Below are 20,493 nucleotides of genomic sequence, written 5' to 3'. Positions count from 1 at the left end.
AAAAATAAATAAAAACACTGTCAGACTGGAGCCGGCTCTCATTGTTCATATAGATGAGCCGGCACACTGATATCTATCTCTACATCAGTTGCCATGGTCGCTAAAGAGCTCCAAAATCATGCTGGAAAACAAAGGCTCACCAAAATAAACACACAAGCTATTGAAAATCAAAACGCAGCACAAGTCCCAAAACACTGTTCTCAACAAACACTACAGAACCTCTAAATCACACTGGTTTAGCTCATTGATTAAGCCTAAATAAAAAAAACAACTTCCTGCTCAATCTTCACTAAAAGTTCAAAAGGTCCCGGACAAGCCCCCAGTTTATGTTCTGAAAAAAAAAACGGCTCATAAATATATCAGCCTGTTAAAAGGTTTAGCCAAAACCAAAAGACAGTGGTGATCTCCCTGCAAAGCCTCCACACGTGCAGCCAATCAGGACAATATGGAGCTCAAGATCCACAAAAAGGGTGGATCTTAATGGACCATTAACGTGAGTACGACATTAAGCGAGTTCCCCACTAACAGATAGGCTCACCAATGTGACATACACAAAGTGATGTTTGAAACTTCTGCATGAAAGAAACAACTTGCAAAGCAAACATTCGTATCAAATGTATGCTTGATAGACAGCAATTCAGAGCTAGGAAGCCTGCTAATTGGCATGACTGAAATATGACCCATCAGGGGGCTAATAAACTCATGTTCCAGAGCTAGTAGAACTTTGTAATCTCTGTGAATTCAGACTATTATCGTTTTGTACATTTTATCTGAAAAGTTGAGGTTTAAAGGATAAGACCGGTTTTTTGACATTGGGCCCTTGATTTCACATTATAGCATGATGTTCTACTCACCCCTGCTTGTTGTTGGTCATTTGGAGCTGTTCCGAAGATATTCGCGAGGCGTCTGGCTGCTCTCTTGAGATATTCGGCCATGAAACGGTTTCCTATGGGCAAGCTCATACAGGCACAAACTATGCTGTTTATAATTTATTAATTACTCTACACTAGCACTGATAACGTGGAGGTGCGTCGCTTACTTAAAAAAATCCGGGTTACTGTAATTTTGATTTTTTTGTCGTAAAGTGGGTGTTACTGACGTCATTGTCGTGCTACTGCCACAGGCAGCCCACAGACCTGCTGCCTATTTATTCATTCGGCTAAAATTCTAAATTAGTAACCCAGATTTTTTTAAGTAAGCGACGCACCTCCATGTTATCAGTGCTGGTGTAGAGTAATTAATAAATTATTAACAGCATAGTTTGTGCCTGTATAAGCTTGCCCATAGGAAACCGTTTCATGGCCGAATATCTCAAGAGAGCAGCCAGACGCCTCGCGAATATCTTCGGAACAGCTCCAAATGTTCAACAACAAGCAGGGGTGAGTAGAACATCATGTTATAATGTGAAATCAAGGGCCCAATGTAAAAAAAACGGTCTTATCCTTTAAAGTCGTCTTTTAATTTTTTTTTTTTTTTTTTTTACAGAAAATGCTTTCTGAGGCTTTCTGATGTCTGTTGGACCAAGACTGTCTCCCCAGATCATTAGACTTATCTTGCTCACCGTGACTCATCTTAAATTACGACTTTTGGTGAGCTCGGAGAAACTTTCCACTTTAAGGAGATGAATATCGGTCTGAATAAACATTACCCAGCAGAGTGAACCTCAAGCATTCAAGAATAGTGACTGAAACAATCTAAACAAAATGGAAAGAGGATCCCTGTTCCTCCACATAAGTCACAAATCTTAATGCAAACACAGCTTAGGCACAAACTGAAAATTAACATCAATTGGGTTTTGGGTTAAATTCAATTATTGTTGATTTGATCTTACAACAGGAAACAAAAGATTTTATTTAGCAGGCTAACATCTAAGCAACGGCAACAACAGCCTTTTTTTTTAATCAAACGCAAAACACAAACAATGAATAAATGTCTAGCACCATCCGCAAAACCTCCCAAAGTTTGGACAAGTCAAAGCAAAATACATTTACTTTTACACTGCTCTCCTCACAAAGTCAGTGGCAGCACATACGCATAATGAGCCACTGTTTCTCCTGAGGAGGGCAAAACCGTAGCTCATAGTTGTAAATCCAGGACATTTTAATGGGATTTGGAGCCACTTGCGTGCCAGATGCAGATTAACAAATCATAAAAGGCAGGCAAGAAATACGACTGAGCCCCACAAACTGCATAAAAGTGTGACGGAGGCAGGTGCCATTACACAAGAGAGTGTCAAAACAAGACGCATGACCAGACGCAGAGATGACAGTTGGAGAGAGGATCGATCCCGCTGTCTGGTAACGTCTGAGAGGGAGGAGAAGGAGAGACGGAGAGCTCAATGTGTGCCCTTGAATCTTAGATTTAGCTGGACTTAAGTTTTCTGAGTCATGGCCAAGTATCTGCTCCAGAGCAGATGGCAGAGGCTGTCAGCCTTAAAGACAGGACCGTATCACTGCGCTCGTGCTGTCACCTCGTGCATCTGCAGTGATGCCATCACTGCCAAATCAGAGCCACTTAAACTTTCTTATGCTCTCCAAAAATACTTTGGAGATAATCTTTGCTACTTCTTTATGTCTGTAAGTCTTGGTAGAACGTACGGCTGCTGCAGATGAGACGGCTCACGTCACGACTCGTTTCAAAACCCCATTTCGCCAAAATTTAGGATGCTGCTTAAAGGGATAGTTCGCTTGTTTTGACATGAAGCTGTATGACATTCCGTATTAGCAATATCATTTATGAACATTGACTTACCCCCTGCTGCGTCCTGTGAGCCGAGTTCCAGCCTCGTTTTGCCATTGACGAAGGTAGTCCGGCTAGTTGGCTGGGGCCACAAAAATAAAGCGTCTTGCTTCTCAAAACAGTATGCGTTCAAAAGACTAATACATTTGCATCACAAAATCGTCCCTCCAGAAAAAGTCAGACCTCACAATCACTTGGCACTATTTTCTCTCCCTTCGTTTCACTGCGTGCTGTGCAGACCGAAGTGCAGACCGAGCAGTCCCCTGCTTACGAGCAGTAAACACCGTAACAGGTGCAGCTATGGGCAGGTGGCTGTACGCATTGATATGAAGGGAGGCAAAAATAGCGCCAAGCGATTGTGAGGTTTGACTTTTTCTGGAGGGACGATTTTGTGATGCAAATGTATTACTCTTTTGAACGCATATTGTTTTGAGAAGCAAGACGCTTTATTTTTGGGACCCTAGCAAATTAGCCGGACTACCTTCGTCAACGCCAAAACTCGGCTGGAACTCGGCTCACAGGACGCAGCAGGGCGTGTTTATAAATGATATTGCTAATATGGGATGTCCTACAGCTTCATGTCAAAAGAGGCAAACTATCCCTTTAAAGCAGCCATGGCATGAAATTTTCACTTTTTAAGGTTGTTTAACATTAATATCAGTTCCCCTAGCCTGCCTGCGGTCCCCCAGTGGCTAAAAATGACGATAGACCTAAACCATGCACTGGAAATTATTCTCCACCTTTGGTAATGTGACCATGGATGGCCATCCATGGGGATGTCATACAGCTTCATGTCAAAAGAGGCGAACTATCCCTTTAATTCTTAAAATTGCCAAGAGAATGCGATGATTTGAAATCTAAAAATGCATTCAATTGAAAACAGCGTTAGACACCATGTCCGATTCTATCAAATCTGCCATATGATTAAATAAACACAGAATTTGAACTGAATTATGAATCATGTTTCAGTTGTTTCATGTTGCCAAAAGCAAAGCTGAGGGGACGGGCAGAGTTGACCAGTTTTTTTTTTTTATTGGCATGAGTCATCTTAACTTCAAAGATGGTGATGAATGCAGCTACTAAGTGATTTTGAATCTGATTGTTCTGCCGCTATCAAGTTTCATGGAGATAAAACATGTGGCTGTGCCATTTATAATGTACACTTGAAACTATCAGCCTACATTACAGGGAGATTTAACAGGCTGCTGAGTGGAGGCAGTGTTACATATCTGCGGTTTATATAGCTAAAAATTAACAAGGGATTTTTACGTGATGCATGCAGTACTTGTTATCATTGTAAAAGGATAATTGGAAAGCAGCTCTACTTTGTTTTTATTTTCCTTTGCTGTTGTTCTCAATCCGTTTCTTTGCTTGAGGCTTCCATGAAGAAATGGACAGAAGAATCAAAAGTTTCAGAAATTTATTCCAAGTTTCCATCCAAGCAAGAACCTCCCAACCACTTCCCTCTTCACATGTATATATATATACAAACGGAAGTATTATTGAAGAAAACACATCACTTCTTTCCATTTGCATGGAGCTGTTACTTCTCTTTTACACACGTCTGTCCTCTAGAATATAAAGCCTTTGTTCGGTGGGCAGTTTAGTGGGCACAAAAGAGGACAGCAGATTGTATTTCTGGGTTTCTTGGGACCGCTTCCATTAAATGAAAATCATTATAACCAAAGCTATGCAATTGAAAGAGGAGGAATGAATCATTTTCAACATTTTCAGGCCAAGAAAAAAGTGGTTTAACTTTTTGAATCAACCGGAATGAATATTGAGGATTTGGGATAGCAGGGAAATAGGTTAGGCTTGATGATCGTGCAACAAAAGCATACATCTTTCAAAAAGAAAGATGCAACATGAAAGGCATTTTCTTAAATAACAAGCCCGCCCCGAATGCTTCCACATGAAGTAGGAACCAGATGCTGCTAATCAGATGTGCCTTCATGAACTGATCATTAACTGTGTGAGCACTGCTGTAAAGAGCCCGGATCTGAAAACCAAGGAGGAAAGACATCAGCAGTGATCTTAGAGAGGCTATTGTTGCCACATATCATTCTGGGAAAGATTATAAAACTGCATCCAAACAATATAATAAATCATACTGGGGTGAGAAAGATTGATCACATGCGGACAACATTTTAAAGACCAAAGACCCATGATCTACGTCACAGACTCTACAGGCTTGTTAAAAAGTTTTATAAGTTCATGACACTGCAATTAAAAAGAGACTGAACAAGTATGGCTTGCAGAAGAAAGAACACGGCAGGCGTTAGGCGTATATGTTTGGCCATAATGCACAGCACCAAACACCAACTGTCAAGCACAGTGGTGGAGGGATGATGACTTTAGTTTGTTTTGCAGCCACAAGACCGGGGCGCCTTTTTATCATCAAGGTCGTCCACAAACTCCTCTGTATACCAAAGTAAGAGTCAAATGCGCGGCCATCTGTGTAGCCACTAAAAATTGGCTCAAATCGGGTCATTCACAAAGGACAGTAATCCCAAGCGCAGCAGCAAATTTACAACAGAACGTCTGCGGAAAGAATCAAGATGTTGATCAAGATGTCAAAGTCCAACAACTTCTGATGGCAATGCTTGCAAATAATGTGACACCGACCAGTCCACATGTTATTTATGCACATTTTACGCTTTTAATGTGTCATTTTACGCTTTTGAAATAGAATGCCTAAAGGTCGGTATATAATACAGAGTACGGTGTCATTGTACATGGAGGGAAATTAAATATGAAATTACAAAAAAAATAGAAATAATATGTGACGTGACTTTGTGTCATGACATATATTGTTTGTCAAGACCTCAACCTCATCAAAATGCTGTGGTGGGATATAAAGAGAGCTGTGCATAAACAGACTCCTGCAACTCAAGTAAAGTTTGAAAAAAAGAGCTTTACACACTATTGAATTGTGAGGTGGACTTAGTTAGATAGATAATACCTGTCTCATATGTCATGAGTTTTTAAATAAATCCCGATATGTAAAACTAAGTATTTTAAAACTTCTACTTTTTCACACAACTGTAGTAAAACTACACTCAAGCGCATGAGAGGTATGCCTATTAAGATTCATATAACCTTTTAATCTTTCATTTGGAATCTTTCCAAACCAGTGCAGATGTTAAAAAAGTTAACGTGGCAGCTGTTTGCGCAAAAAAAAAAAATTGAATGCTCATAAAACAGGAAACAAAACTTTCTGTAATTGTATTTTTTTTTTCTCACTATTCCTGAGAAACATTCAGTCTAAAGCCAGAAGTGACATGGAGATGTAGGAGAAACACACGTGAACACACAAAGACAGAAAGCCGTACTTTACCCACCACGTAGTAGAAATGCATGTCTCCTCGCACAGGTCGATCTCATGTGTCCACAGCTGGAAGAGTGAATATGTACGCCGCCGGTCCATCCAGCAGGAGCATAAGTCAGTGTGTGTGTGTGTGTGTTTGCAGTGGGGGTTCAGCTGCAGGTACTCCAAAATAAAGACAGTTTCCTCCTCTGTGGCTCCTTCTCCCCTTACTTCTAATGTTGTTGCTGCTCTCTCGCTCTCCTCCTGCACTTGACATAACCCCCCCCCACCACCACCACCTTTTTTTCTCCCCTCCTCCTCCTCCTCCTCCCCACATGACTTCAGTCCCATGTCCCTCCCATTTTGTATTTTAGTTCTACTTCCTCTTCTTTTTACTCCCTTACCAGCACAACCAACCTCCCCCCCCATCTTTATTGGTACTGTCTTTTTCTTTTTCCTCTATCTTTACTTTATTATATCTCATTAGCGATATACATATCTTTCTTTGTTTTATAATACTGAGGCTATGTGGAAATGAGTAATTAATTAGTAAAGTATGCGCAGGAGGAGTATAACTGAGCGAGAGTGTGTTCTTCACACATTGCTGAAGGTATGAAAATAAGCTCTAACAATGTTTAAATCCAGGCTGAAAACAGTTCTATTTAGTTGTGCATATGACACCTGAAAGTATTTTATCTGCACTCTTCACTTTTGAATGAATTAATAATGATTATTTCTTTACATTTTTCTTTTTCCCCCTCTTCTTTGATTGCTTTTAACTGTGTTTTAATTTTTATCTTTTAAATGCCTTGTCTTTATGTAAAGCACATTGAGTTGCCTGTGGTATGAAATGCGCTATATAAATAAAGATGCCTTGCCTTGCCTTCTGTAACTCTATGTTGATTTCAGATTCCTGTCTGTTCTTCCTGTGTCAGCAGACGTGTGTGTGTGGTTGCTGGTGTTAAAGATAGCGTGGCATGCTCTCCGCTGTCAGAAACAGGAAGAATGGTGCTTGTTAGTTTGGCCCTGATTAGACAGCTTTACCCTGTGTGTGTGTGTGTGTGTGTGTGTGTGTGTGTGTGTGTGTGTGTACCTGTAAGTGTGTTTTTATGAGGACCAACGTGAGTTTCAGGACTGTGCGACTGAGGACATTTTGGTCCACACCTGTTTGAAGGTTAACACTTGATTTCAGTGTTCAGGTCCAGACACTGACATATGATAGTTCAGATGACAGTGATGGGGTGAGGAATGTATTATGATTTCAATGTATGTCCTGATAAAGATAGCAATATAACTGTGCGAGAGTGTGTTCTTCACAGATAGCTAAAGGTGTGAAAATAAAGATGAAGCCTATTTATAACAGATGTCATGCAGGTACAGAATTAAAATGAACAGCTTAAATCTATTTACAAATAAGTACGATGGGTTTGGAATAAGATTAAGAAGTGAGAAGTACGACATAAGAAAGTGATGAGTGCAAAAACTGGATACCTTGTGGAATTTGTAGAATCTAGTTTCTGTAAAGTCTCATCAGAGTAGATGACAGGTGAGAATGACAAATGAGGGATGTCCAACAATATGTGATCAAAACACATAGTTAGTCTACACTCCATCTCAAAGACTTTCTTTTTTTTTCCTCCAAAAAACGAGTGTAAAACAGATTAAACTGTGTATCTTTAAGAAACTTTCAATTAACTATTTCTATCTTTTTGTACAACCAGTTCTTTTACACTGGAGAATGGCCACATTACCACCATAGAATGCATGTAAAAGAAGAGTACCTTTCATAGTGCAACGACAATTGACGACGTGTTGATCATACTTATGTCATTTAAGAACAGTTGAATCAGCTTCATCAAAAAAAGCGCAAAAACGTGAAACAAATATTGGGACAGGTGAGGGCAGAAAACAAGAATAAACACTGAAGTGCCCTTTGCCGGATGAGAGAACAAAGGTTTTCAGAGTGACTCAGATGTTGGTTGTTTTGTCTTCAGCAGGCCATTTTAACCCACTGATGCAGACACAATCTGTTGCTAGATTTTGAAGAGGTCGCTATCTCTAACATGACCATTAAATGTCAGTGATTTACTCTACTCATAACATGAGCACAAAAAATACTAACACCCACGTTGACCAACTCTAAATGTTAAAATCTCATGAACCACATTGTAGTAGCAAAATTCAAATCCCAGTTATGTTTAAATAGTTTTTAAATTTCACTATATCTGTTCCAAGTGTGCATCCTCCACAGGTGGGGAGAAGGCTATTCTCTAAGTTGGTAATGAGGGGAATAGCGGGTTACAACAAACACCTCCATGGACTTCGGCTTTGATTTCTGCCTGTCTCCTGGTTCCAGTGGATGGATCTGTTGGTGAATTACATCTGCTGTGCTGCCAATAATATATATTCAGACTCTGAAACAATGAATTCCAAACGTTAAACAGTGAACTTTCTTTGAAAGTCACTGGTGGAAAGAAGTCTAACTCCACATATGATTAGAAAAACTCAACATTAAGCCAATTCTAAGCTTGTTGTCACCATATACCAAAATAAATGATGCACACTATTATTCAGTGTTCAAGGTATAAACAGCCAAGGTATAACCAACCAAGGTTATAACCAGATATAACCAGCTATGTTTGATCATTTGTGTTAATTGTTGAAAGTATAATAGTGACAAAAATTAAAAATCGGATTTAAATGCAAACTGCTCCCGTTGTAGATTTGTATTATTTATACGATTGTAACCATATTGTGGTCTAAATGTTATTCTGTTGTTAGCTTACGACATGTGTGGGATTAGGACTGCTGACTCGACAAATGCTGATTAGATTACACATCTGTCAGGAAACTGAGGAGAAAAACTGGTTGTGTTTATGTAGTTTATCAATTTTACCATGTCTGTTTCAAGTGTGCCCTAGAGGTCCAGACTCTTGGTAGAAGTCTGTTTTGTCACTGACCCTGTGGTCCATCCGGTGTCATTGGTGTTCTTCGTCCTGATCTGCAAAGAAATACAAAACTGTTGCATTTCCGATTGATGGCTGCCTCTGAGGTGAAACTTTTTTCATAAAGGCAGCTTATAAATCTGCGTAATATTTGCATAATACGGACTTGCACACACCAACACAATCTATCAAAGCTGCGCTGACATTCTTCACCCACTAGATGGCTCTAGACACCAACAGAAACAATGGCACTGATGTGTGTGTGTTTGTGTGTGTGTTTGTGCTTTTCTATTTCGTATTCTATTCTCATAAGGTCCAAAAACATGTAGCCCACTATCCTTGTAGGATCCCTTTACACATGTGGTGGGCCCTACATGTCTAAAGGGATTTTTGAGGATCAGTTGGAATGAACAACTGGGTCGTAGTTGGGTTTGCTCTAAACTGTACACAATGAATGAATGTCCTGATAAAAGCAGCTGAGGAAGTGTGTGTGTGTGTGTGTGTGTGTGTGTGTGTTTGTATATAAATAGGAAGGATGTTATTAACTGAGATGTCATCAATGTTAAACACCCCCGAAGGCATACCGAAATCCATAAATAATGATTTGCACTTGTGGGGACACTCCTACAAGTGACCTGCTTTCTCCCTGATCTTAAAGGGGAAGTTAATTTTTTTTTTAAACCTGGACCATATTTCTGGCATAAAATACGTTCATCTATTCACCGATAACAGTTTGTTGAAAGTCGGCGTCCTTCGGAAGATATTTAGATATTTATTCGATGAATGTCCTACACACATAAAGTAGTGTAAGGCAGGTATTTAGATGAGTCTGCCTTGGGGGGCGAGAAGATGAGTGGAGCTAATTATGATATCCCTGCAGCTCTAACAGCTTTCTCCATCTTAATGCAAACACAGACTAAAGCTAAGACTCACCCAAGGCTGAAAACCCTTCTACATTCACACAAAAAGGGAATGACCTACCACAACCCTGCTTTATAGATTACAAATCTGGTGTTTTCGTAAGCTTTTGAGTTTTTATTGTCATCAATAGTTCAAATTACCTTCAGCTCGCTCACTTTTAGGCTTCATGCAGTTAGTACTAAACTAATCCTTGATATGTTTTAGACTAATAATAAACAATGCCTGACCAAAAACATAAGGACTGCTGTGTGGACATAACTGTGATCTGTTATGTGCAAATGTATTGTGTGGAAATGCAAACCACACTCTGCTACTGTACCTGAATTAATAATAAGAAACAGCAGGAAAGAAACAGCAGGTGAACAAAAAAAACAAACATCGACGTTTTAAACAAGAAAAATAATTTATTTATAATGATATAATAATAATTTCATCACATTGGCATTGCATAGCTGCATAGGAAAGCGTCTCTGAGACACTACCTCGCAGCTATATATTACACCATCGGATAGGTCAGGAAAACAGAGGATATTCAATACATACACGGAATATTCCTTTAAATATGTCTTTTTTTTCAATAAGGAATAACAAAAATATAATAATTCCAATAACTCTGTCTGTCCCTCTACGTCTCTCTAATTAACATCTGTGTCTTTATAAGCTGCCTGCACAACAACAGCGAGGGGGGTTTAAACTGGGTATTGGGTGCGTTTGTTTCACTTTGCACGGAGTAGCAGAGGGGTGGGGTTTACCAGAGAATGGGCAGGATGTCGAATCCAAGGTAAACCTCACTCGTGTGGCGCTCCTGAAATAAGAAAATTATGGGCCCAAATCGACAGCCACTACCCTTTATCGTGACTTTTTCCACATTCTTTCGCTTTCTCTTAAAACTCGACCTGAACCGGGCCTGAGCCCGCGTGCGAATTTGCAACCTGAAACCCACCGGAGCTGTCACATTTGAGCCCAGCAATACTTTTTGCTTCATTTCATCAATTTTCAACACACACATTCCCACCAGAACACGTCAGTACACCTGATCCGAAGCCTCATTTGTTGACGGGCCTGTCGGTTTCAACTGAGCAGAAGACATCTTACCATTGACCATTAACATTTTATTTCAACCCCTTACTGTCGCAGCCCCTGGTGTGTGAAAACCAGCATCTTCAACTCTACTTTGCAACTAACAAACGAAGAATGAGAGCGATTACAAGCTTTTCAGAGCTGCTGTTCCGAATAAGTGTTCTTGAACCTGCAGTTTGCTACGCTTCAGGATAAGGAAATGAACTGTTTTATAGCTTTAGAATTCATAAATCAGACTCGTAAGTGAAGAATTAATCGATAAAAGTAAAGTCTGGTGGAAGTAATCCCAAAACAACTTCTTGTCAAGCTCTTTGGGTTTTTTGTGTTCAGGTTCTGACTTTGTCTTTTGGTTTCTTAGTATCTAATGTTTTGTTCCAGTTGAATTTTTGTGTCAGTTTATTGCTTGCACCTTCGTTACCTTACCTCCTGTTTATTTTTTCTATGAGTTTTTTTTTTTGTAGACCAAGTTCCGTTGTGGATTCGGTGCAGTTTTACTTCCGGTCGTTGTCGTTATCTGGTCTTAATCTACTGATTGCTACACGCCTGCCCTGCATTTGTCATTAGTTTCCCTCATCGTGTATTCTGCCTGGATTTCCTTTGATCACTGTGTTCAGAATTCTTATCGTTTGCTAGTTGACTGTCTTGGTTCTTCCCTGCACCTGCCACGCCATTAGTTTTTAAAGTTGACTTATTGTCCACTTCCTGTGTCACGCATGTGGGTTCTCTTCAACCTCACACTGTAACACCTCTACTGAAGTGGTTTAAAGTGTTTGTGCTTGTCGTGGCAGATTTCTCCACAAAGTTGCATGATAAGCCTTTGCTTTTGACTAATTGTATTGCCACTTCTTTGCATCTTTGACTTCGCTTTGGAGGAGATGTTTAATTTGTGTGAGATGGCCTAAAATTGGTTCTACTTATCATTAATAAAACAAAATGTGAAAAGAAACAAATCCTCGTCTGAGCTATTCAGAAACACTGGGATCATTCCGTTTGCTGTATCCTCAGCTTCATTTTGAGCTTTTTCTGCAATGCTTTCTTGGTAAAAATTTGTAAATCGGTACCTGCAAAGAGGCCAGCTGTGAGATGAGACCGAAAGAATTGCTGATGTGAGCTATTACGGTACATTGTGAAATTGTGGGAAAAGCAAACAAAAGAGTCAAAGAAGAAAAAGGTTTTTTAACCATCATTCTTCCTCTGAATCACCCAACAGCTGAGACCCAGGAGGAAACGTCAGCGCGGTAATTCCCACGTCCACCAGAATCCAACCTTCCCCTCTTTACTCTGTTCCCTCCAGCACTTCTCCCACAGCAGTGATGGACTAAATGTTCAATAAACTCCCCTTGTAAGCTCTCAGCGATTGATGATTTAGTTTTTCAAACCTTTCTTGGAGGTAGAGCAGCTTTGTTGGCAGAGACAGCTTGGCGCTCTGGTGGTTGAGACTTTCCTGTGTTGTGCTGAAAATATTGTTTCGTCCTGTCAAATCTGTTGTTAAATGTCTTTTGTAAAGGGGGGCAAAAAATAAAGCAGAAATGTGGCTGTGTGTTGGAAGTAATGTACCAGGTTCTGTCGATGCACACTTTGATGGTTAACTCAGTGACACCGTCTCTGCCTCTGAAGCAGCTCGTCCTATGAGAAAATCTTGGCAAACTCTTCTTGTTTAGATTAAACGACAACTTCCCTGCATAGCAAATAGGATCCTTTCTACCAGTGCGGCCATATGCTTTTGCTTGTTTGTACCTCTCCGAGCTTCCCGTTTCACAAGATTCTGCCATCTGTGGACAGTGTAAAAACACGTAAAAAAAAAAAAAAGAAACACGGTGGATTGCTGATCCGCAATACACGCTAGAGACGAGAGCCGAACCCTTTCCAAACCTTTTAGATGAATGTGTGCGTCTGCGCCACACACCACATTCCTCATCACTGTCGAGAAAGAGCACATCCTTTTACCCGAGATGCCTCCCATCTCTGCTGTGTTTGAGCAGAACCAAGCTTCAAGCACCCGTTTCCTTGGGTCATTTTGCCATTTCCGTGACCTATCTCAGGGGTGTTGATCGAAGGGGGAAAAAAACTACATACCTTCATATCAATGGAGTTTTGGGCATATATTTGTCAGACTAAACGTACGCGCTTCCCCTCTTACAGTACTGCAGTACTCTGATTTTGGCCCGACATTTGTGTGTGCACTACCAAGGCAGCTGAAATAATAAAATCATACGTAAAAAGAAAAAGAAAAAAAAACACAGTAGGCATGGCAGCAAAAAGCCCATAATTCAGTATACAAGGCAAACAAACACAGAGTTTTATAGATTTATCTTTTCATTCACTAAATATTTAAAAGCGTCACTTGACTAGTCGTTGGTAATTGTGATAATTTATGCAATTTGTAAATCCTTATTTCAGGATGATGGAATACCTGAAGGACTGCTGTTGGGAAGAAAGACGAGTGTGAATGGGGTGGGTGTGTGTTTTGCTTTTTTTTCTTTCACTGCTCTGTCGTTACTGTGTGTGTGTGGTTCCTCCTTTTCCATCCACACGGTGGAGCTCCGACTCAGTAGCACCAGGAGATAGTTTTCCAATTAGGAGTCAGGAGATGAAAGGTTTTGTCCAAAGTGTACACGGTCCGTCCATGCAGGGGATGAGTCAGGTGATAGAGCCAAGCCACTGCTAGTCAGACTGTCCACACAGTGATCCAGAACTGGTGTTCCGAGACTGCGGGGAGCTTCGTTTTACGGTCGAAAAAGTCAAAGTTCTTTAAGCAAAACACATCTCCTGTCCATTCATTCATATATTCATTCATTCATGGTCATTTCATGTTACTTGGATACTAAAGAAAAATATAAAAATAAGAAGAAAGCCTCACATAAGAGCTGATAGAAAATGTTTTTTTTTTGCACTCTCAAACGAAGAACATCTATTTTCTTAACAGTCCTTTCATTAACATTCATCCGGTGTCGCGTGTTCTGCTGAGCTCAGATGCATAGACTGAATGCAGAGAGAGATGGAGAGGAGAAAAAGGGAAGAGAGGAGGAAAGCAAGAAGAGAGGAGGAGAGAGCGGTACAGATAGGTGATGCTACGAGCAGGAGGATGTGGTAAAGAGGGCGAGAAAGAGATTGTGCTGCGTGCCAGACGAGAGGTTAAAGCAGAGGGAAAGAGATACGGATGAGTGTGCTCCAGCAGTGATGAAAAGGGGAGAAGAGGGAGTGGTGGAGAGGTGGGTGACGCAGGCCGTCACCGCCTCTCTGCGACGAGAGGGACAGAGTGTGAAAACGTGCGAAGAGAAGGGCAATGCAAACAGAAGCTGCTTTATGTCGGAACATCACTTTGCAACAGTGCAGATGAAAGAGGGAGCCTCATTTTACAACCATATCCCAGCTCATCAGCGAGAGGTTCAGCGTCCTCATGAAATACCCTCGGTCTCCAATTACAATCTCTGACATGTATTCCAGAATCCTTGGGGCTCTAGAGCTCTCCTCCATCCATAAATCCATTGATTCCCAAATGGTACTGATTCCACAAGCCGATTCGGTTCTGCAAATCGTCTAGGTTCTGGAATTGCTTTGGTCCTGGAATCTTTTCGGTTTTTGGAATAATTCAGGATCAGGAATGTCTTTGGTCCAGGACTCTTTTAGATTTTGGAATAATTTAGGATCAGGAACGTCTTTGGTCCAGGAAATCCTTTGAGTTCCAGAACCTTCTAGTTCTGGAATCTTTTTAGTTCCCGAATCCCCATGGGAATTTTAAGGATTAAGTAATCCTTTAAACGTAAGGGTGAAGGGTGACTGATGGGTCCAGCCCTTGGAATCTGTCCACTTTACTTGGTTACACTATCTTGTGTGATGTCACCATAACATGAAACAGCAGCTTTTTAAGCTGAAAAGCAATTGGTATAATAAGCCCCACAGGAAAACCAATAATTAGACAATAACACAATCGGACAATAGGCTAAATGGGCAGGACCAACACAGTTGTCAAGCTGTATATCCCAACATTGATATTTTAAACTGGCAGTGCTCATTCATTGGATGGCACTCCTAAGGCATGACTACTCACCTACACAAAGAGAATCAACACTAGCTTCATCCCCATCCTGTACACCCTCCAAAAACTAAATATATTGGTATGGCTACATATCTGTAAGGACTTTACAAAATCACATTTAAATTCAGATGGATATGTTGGTCTCTGGTAATTAGTTTGGACAGATTTGACCCACTCAACCACAGAACCAATCTGTAAGGGAGGCAATACAAGATTCAAAGGGAAATAAGTTGCCGATCTGGTATCAAGAAAGGGCAACGTCTATAAGCAAACTCTTTAATACCAAAGGTGGCACGTGTATTACACAAGCATCACACTTCCTTTGGTCAAATAACTTTAAACTGAGTCACCAAGGTTGGTGTCATGAAACCCTGCACATGTGAAGCTGGTTAATAATAGGTCATTCTGGATCCTGCTAAAGAAAAATAAATCAACTGCCTTGACTTTCCAAGATGGCTGCCAACTGGGACTTAGCTTAAGCCTTTCTAATCCTATGCCCAAGAAAAGGGGACATTAGGGGTGGTAATGCAAACACACACACGTTTTTACACAGAAATATGTATGACCAGTAGTGAGGAAGCATAAAAAAATGACATACACAAAATCAGGCACGCATTTATGCACTCTTTCTCCATGTATTTGCTCCGTTTCTCCCACTTTCTTCTTGGCACTCCCATCTGTACACACATGTACACACACCCGATAGGTCCCCTGTGGTCTGTTTGTAGGTTTTAACAGTCTTTTGGTCCCAACACCAGAGACCAAAAATGAACAAAAACCCTGTTCAATAACCAGGCCTGCTTCATACTCTCCGTACAGAAACTCAACAGGCCTGATTTTGTCTGCACACACACTTGTATGAACACACACTCGTGTAGACTGGCCTTTTCTGTATGTCTTCCATGGCACGATTCACCAGTCTGTGCGTTTGCTGAAGTGTGTGTTTTCCCTTCATCGTTTGGACAGTTCCTAGTCTGAGCGTCTTGCTTCTTTGTACACTTTGTTTTAAGTCTTTGTGTCTGAACTTTGTTGATAGATGCTTTACATTTATCTTTGTACACGATAAATACAGTATGATCCCATTAAACGTGGACAGTAAGTGTGGCCATCGAGCATGTATGATAAAAAAAATATGAGAAAACAAATACGATATCTTAAGAAAACTTGAAAAGATAATGATTGGTGGGATAAAATGCAGCGGCGGAGAGATTGTGCCATGTAAACAACCTCCGAGGCCAAAGAAAAGAAAAGTGCTTGCGTTCCAAAGTTTCGTCCATTTGCTCGCCGCCTCTGTGGAATGCTTTGTGAAGGTCCACATATATGTTCACAGCACGAGCAACAGAATGTGACATGCTCATGCCTCATATCTTTGGTGGCAAAAAGCCCCCATTCAGTTTTTTTCTTTGTAAATCCTGCACTTTTCTGTTGAAAACCGCAGGGCTGCTATGGTACTGCATATACCACAGAGAAAAGACGATGCCGGGAGGTCCACGGTTTGAGCGTATTTCCTTCTGCGTTTCTAACATCAACCCTTCAGTTCTCATAGGGCTACAGTTGTCAGAACTGTAGTGCTGCTCAATCATGGATGGTCTGTGATCGTCTCATATCTTGCAGATTTTGTTCCACTTATTTGATGAAATAATCCATTCCTGACTCTCTGTGTGTGTGGTTACAGATTCAGAAATATTTACCATGGACGTTATTTGTCTTCATCCAGATGCCAGGGTGAAGATATCCACTGCATATCTTTACATTCCCAGTGTCATCTCCACTCATCTATCAACCTTTCCATCAAGTAAGGAAAGTTGACCTCGAAACCTTCACTTTTCATTGAATATATATCTTTTCTCTCCACTGATGTCTTCAGGGGCAGATTTAACTGGAAACCGTAGCGCTCCAACACTGGGAAGGACCATTTTGCCCAAATAAGAACTCCAATGTGATTGGACAGTGCAAATGGTCAATCAGTGGTTGGAGCGATCCAGCTGGACAATAAAGTCGGGTGGCTCCATCCTCAGTGGGTGGCAGATTGTAGAATTGATTGGTAGCTTTGTCAACAGTAAACCGACCTGGTTGCCATCCGTGACTGATACTTCCGTTCACTGATCATTGGGTTTGTCACTCCCAGATGGTGCCTCTCTTCCCTCAGCACTTGACGCCGTGGTGGCTGAAAACTCGGTGACACGTCGCGCCAGAGGATTTGTGCTCTTCAAAAGCTCCATGGCGGAGACCCTGGCTCCTCCGCTGGAACACTTGCTGCCTTTCTTCTGGAGCAGGGCCATGAAATTCTCGTTGCGGGAGCTCGACCGCTGGCTGCTGCCCAAGGTTAAGTTTCGGATGTCGCTCCCGCTGGTGCTGTGCTTCACCGGTGACACCAGGCTCTGGCGGCTGCCGAAGGAGTCGGATGGCTCCTTACGACCCAGAACCTTTCGCTTGGACCTGAAAGATGAGACAGGATGATTAGAGCAAAAAAGAGGAAAAATATACATCTAAATATTAAAAGTAGGGCTGTCACAATAACTGCAAATTTGCAACACCGCTACAGTGATAGGCCAACCACAGGGGATGGCACGCAACCGCCAGAACCATAATTTTCCCTTTTCGTCATTTTCATGATTCAATGTGCATGTACTGGATGTTACATAAATGCTCATAAAAGTCTTGACATCGGACATCAAGCAGCAAAGTTCGCTTGCAGGATCCCGGATATATGACTGAAGATCTCTTCAGCTCGGTCCGGTTCGGGTTGTGTGCGGCAGAGTTGGACTGCCAACTTGTGAGACGGGCGTTCCGCGGTCAGACTACCGCTTCTTAGGCTTCATTATCCACATGACCAAACTCAGAGGGTTCAATGGACCTAATGTCAGGGTATGCATTGAGGATAGGTAGGGGGTCCACATCCCATGATTTCTAGTCCCAGCCAACACCTCCAAACCTTTACCTCACTGCACTGTGGCAGCTTCATCCTGGCTGTCTGTCACGCATCCAGGAACCCTACTGTCCTCTCTCCTATTTGACAAAATTTTTAGCGACACCTTGACAATCCTAATGTGAAGCTGACTGAAATCATTGTTTCAAATTCACCCCTCAAGCCAAACGACTTACAGTCCCACCGACGTCTTTGCTTTTGGAGAGTACAAAAAATAATATTTGCAACTACAGGAGGAACTCCATCCTTTCTTGGATGAGATGAAAACATTGGCTCCTGGTCTTCCTTTCTTCTGTGACTTCCAAGCTATTTTCCTCCCCATACAAGGTGATATCGTGAACACTTGTTGCTTAGAGACTAGCTCTCTTGTGTTTGCCTATGTGTGCGAATGAGAGTTGGGGCTCTGAAACAAGGTTAAAATAGGAGTCTTTGGCCATGCAGTAACCTGCTCTACATGTAGCTGTTGCTAGGAAACCCTATACTCCATCCACCTCACACCTTTTCAGTAAGACAACAGATGTTTTATCACATGCTCTGAGTTATAAAAAGCTGCCAGGCGAGCTCAGTGTTGGCCGAAAGCCTTTGAAATATGAGTAATACCTCTTACTTTACAACAGCCTTTTGATTAAATGCTTCATATAAAAAGTCTGATGAGTCTCTATGTTGGAAATATGCCTTGGACAAACGTGTGTGCGTGTTCAAACCTGTGTATAATGGTAAAAAGGTCTTCGGTGGTGTGTGTTGTTGGCGTGCTGGCCGATAAGTCGTCATCCCTTTCCTCTGCGATGTGGAGAACAGTCTTCTCATTGGCAGCAGAGTCATCTGAACAAGGCAGAGAAATCATATCAAAACGTGCAAATTACAATTACATCCACTGTTTTTGTGTCTTGCATCAGTGTTTTGCTCATTCATCAATGTTTTGCTGGCCTTTTTTGTTTAAAAAAGCAATTTCCCATAATGCACGTATACATCATTTTGACTCAATGACATAGAAAATCGTGTCACAACAAGATAGGAATCATCAATGTCATCCTCAGTATTAAGAACATTGTGAACTGCTCCATGTTTTCATTTCAAAAAATTTTCAGAGCAGTTGGTTTTGGTTTGATTCAAAACCAGAGGAATCATCTTCTGGCAGAATCAGGGGGGGTTTGCATCATGGGAAGCGTCCCACTGGAATGCACTGGCTCAGCCAGTTTGTCATTATTAACAGATAACATTTTCTCATCGTTATAATGGCAAGAGATAAACACCTACTGTCAGAAAAAGACTAAAAATAAAACTTTAATAATTAGCAAATATGTGTTGGCATATTTATAGTATAATCTGTTTTGGGCTTTAGTAAGATTATTCAATAAAGGCACAATGTCTGACTTCTTTCTAAATTTCATTGTAGATTGCTTTGAACTATACAACTATAACTTGGAAAATGGGATTAACGTGGAAATGAGCATATGTCACACCTTGTTTTTCAACAAAATACATCAAATGAGTCAAGGGAACTTTGTCATATTGAACATATGCTCCGGTTAAGGGGAGGTAGTACAAAGAGTGATAAAAGTCCACATGAAAAATGGGACTTTCACCCTGGGGGAATCATGACCCATGTCAGGCCAACAGTTGTAGATGTAGTTGCCTTTTATATTTGCCTGGCTTTGATGACAAAACTACTTGACTATTTCATAGGAAAATAAATGTTTTTGGGAAGTCCAACCTAACAAGAAATACTGTAATAGTAGCTGAAAAAACACACCCTTTCAGAGAGGGGTTAGAACTCTTCACTCGGAGTATTAAACCAGCATTTAAATTGAATTGATGACATTTACTAAATCACTTAACTGTTTTGTTATAAACGAAACTACCCAAAAATGTATCCAAGTTCAGATGATATGATGAGCCGACTTTTCAGCTGATTGTGTGCCTCTTTTTTTCTAAAGACTTTTCTTTTTAAGCAAGCCTATTCTGCCGCCACATGATTTTTATGATGTTGATTTTATCTCTGATTTTAGTTGTACTTTGTAGCACTTTGAGATTTTTGCTAATGAAAAGTGCGTTACAAATTTGATTTATTATTATTATTATTATTATTATTAAAACCATTGAAATTTCCAACTATTTTCAGACATTTTACCAACCAATCAATCAGAAAATAGAAAATAGAAAATCAAAGAAAATAGTCAGTAAACTGATCCATTATGAAAATGATCACTATGCCATCTGGGTAGAAAATAGTTCAAAATGGCCACCATCTCGACCAACAACAACAGTAAAGTCCTACTCTTTACATTAATGCTGCATGAAGAGGTCATAGGGCACATTTTCCATGCATTTGATTAAAAAATGTGAATGCAACATTTCTGCTTGCGATGCATGGAATGACAGCTTTCAGAAAAAGAATAAAGAATTATTTATATTTTTCTAAGTGATCCATATTTTTTTCCACATTGCTTTTGCCGTTCTGTGATGGTTAACTTAACTTTTTCAAGCTATTTAGCTTTTCCCATTCACCAATTGGCTCGTAAATACTACATTG

At 40.7% G+C, this 20,493-nt stretch overlaps 2 protein-coding genes across 4 annotated transcripts in view; both read right to left on the bottom strand.

Annotated features, from left to right (window-relative positions):
- The window catches only part of arhgap36 (Rho GTPase activating protein 36), an 81,438-nt gene extending 75,130 nt beyond the window's left edge, over positions 1-6,308 (bottom strand). The window contains exon 1 of the mRNA XM_075450972.1: positions 6,081-6,308. Coding sequence (XP_075307087.1) covers positions 6,081-6,098 — 18 coding nt within the window. The 5' untranslated portion in view covers positions 6,099-6,308. The remainder of the gene's footprint in view (positions 1-6,080) is intronic.
- Positions 6,309-10,296: 3,988 nt separating this feature from the next.
- Positions 10,297-20,493, bottom strand: part of nhsl2 (NHS-like 2) — a 191,637-nt gene continuing 181,440 nt past the window's right edge. For all 3 annotated transcript variants that reach the window (XM_075451663.1, XM_075451664.1, XM_075451665.1), the window contains 2 exons: positions 18,665-18,782; positions 10,297-17,470 (listed from right to left, as the gene is read on the bottom strand). In XM_075451663.1, the coding sequence (XP_075307778.1) occupies positions 17,131-17,470; positions 18,665-18,782 (458 nt within the window). In that variant the 3' untranslated portion in view covers positions 10,297-17,130. The remainder of the gene's footprint in view (positions 17,471-18,664; positions 18,783-20,493) is intronic.

The sequence above is a fragment of the Odontesthes bonariensis genome, chromosome 19 (genome assembly GCF_027942865.1).
Source record: "Odontesthes bonariensis isolate fOdoBon6 chromosome 19, fOdoBon6.hap1, whole genome shotgun sequence".
In the NCBI taxonomy this organism is placed as follows: Eukaryota; Metazoa; Chordata; class Actinopteri; order Atheriniformes; family Atherinopsidae; genus Odontesthes; species Odontesthes bonariensis.
Note: the sequence above shows the minus strand (reverse complement) of the source record. Positions and strands in the feature narration are given on the sequence as shown.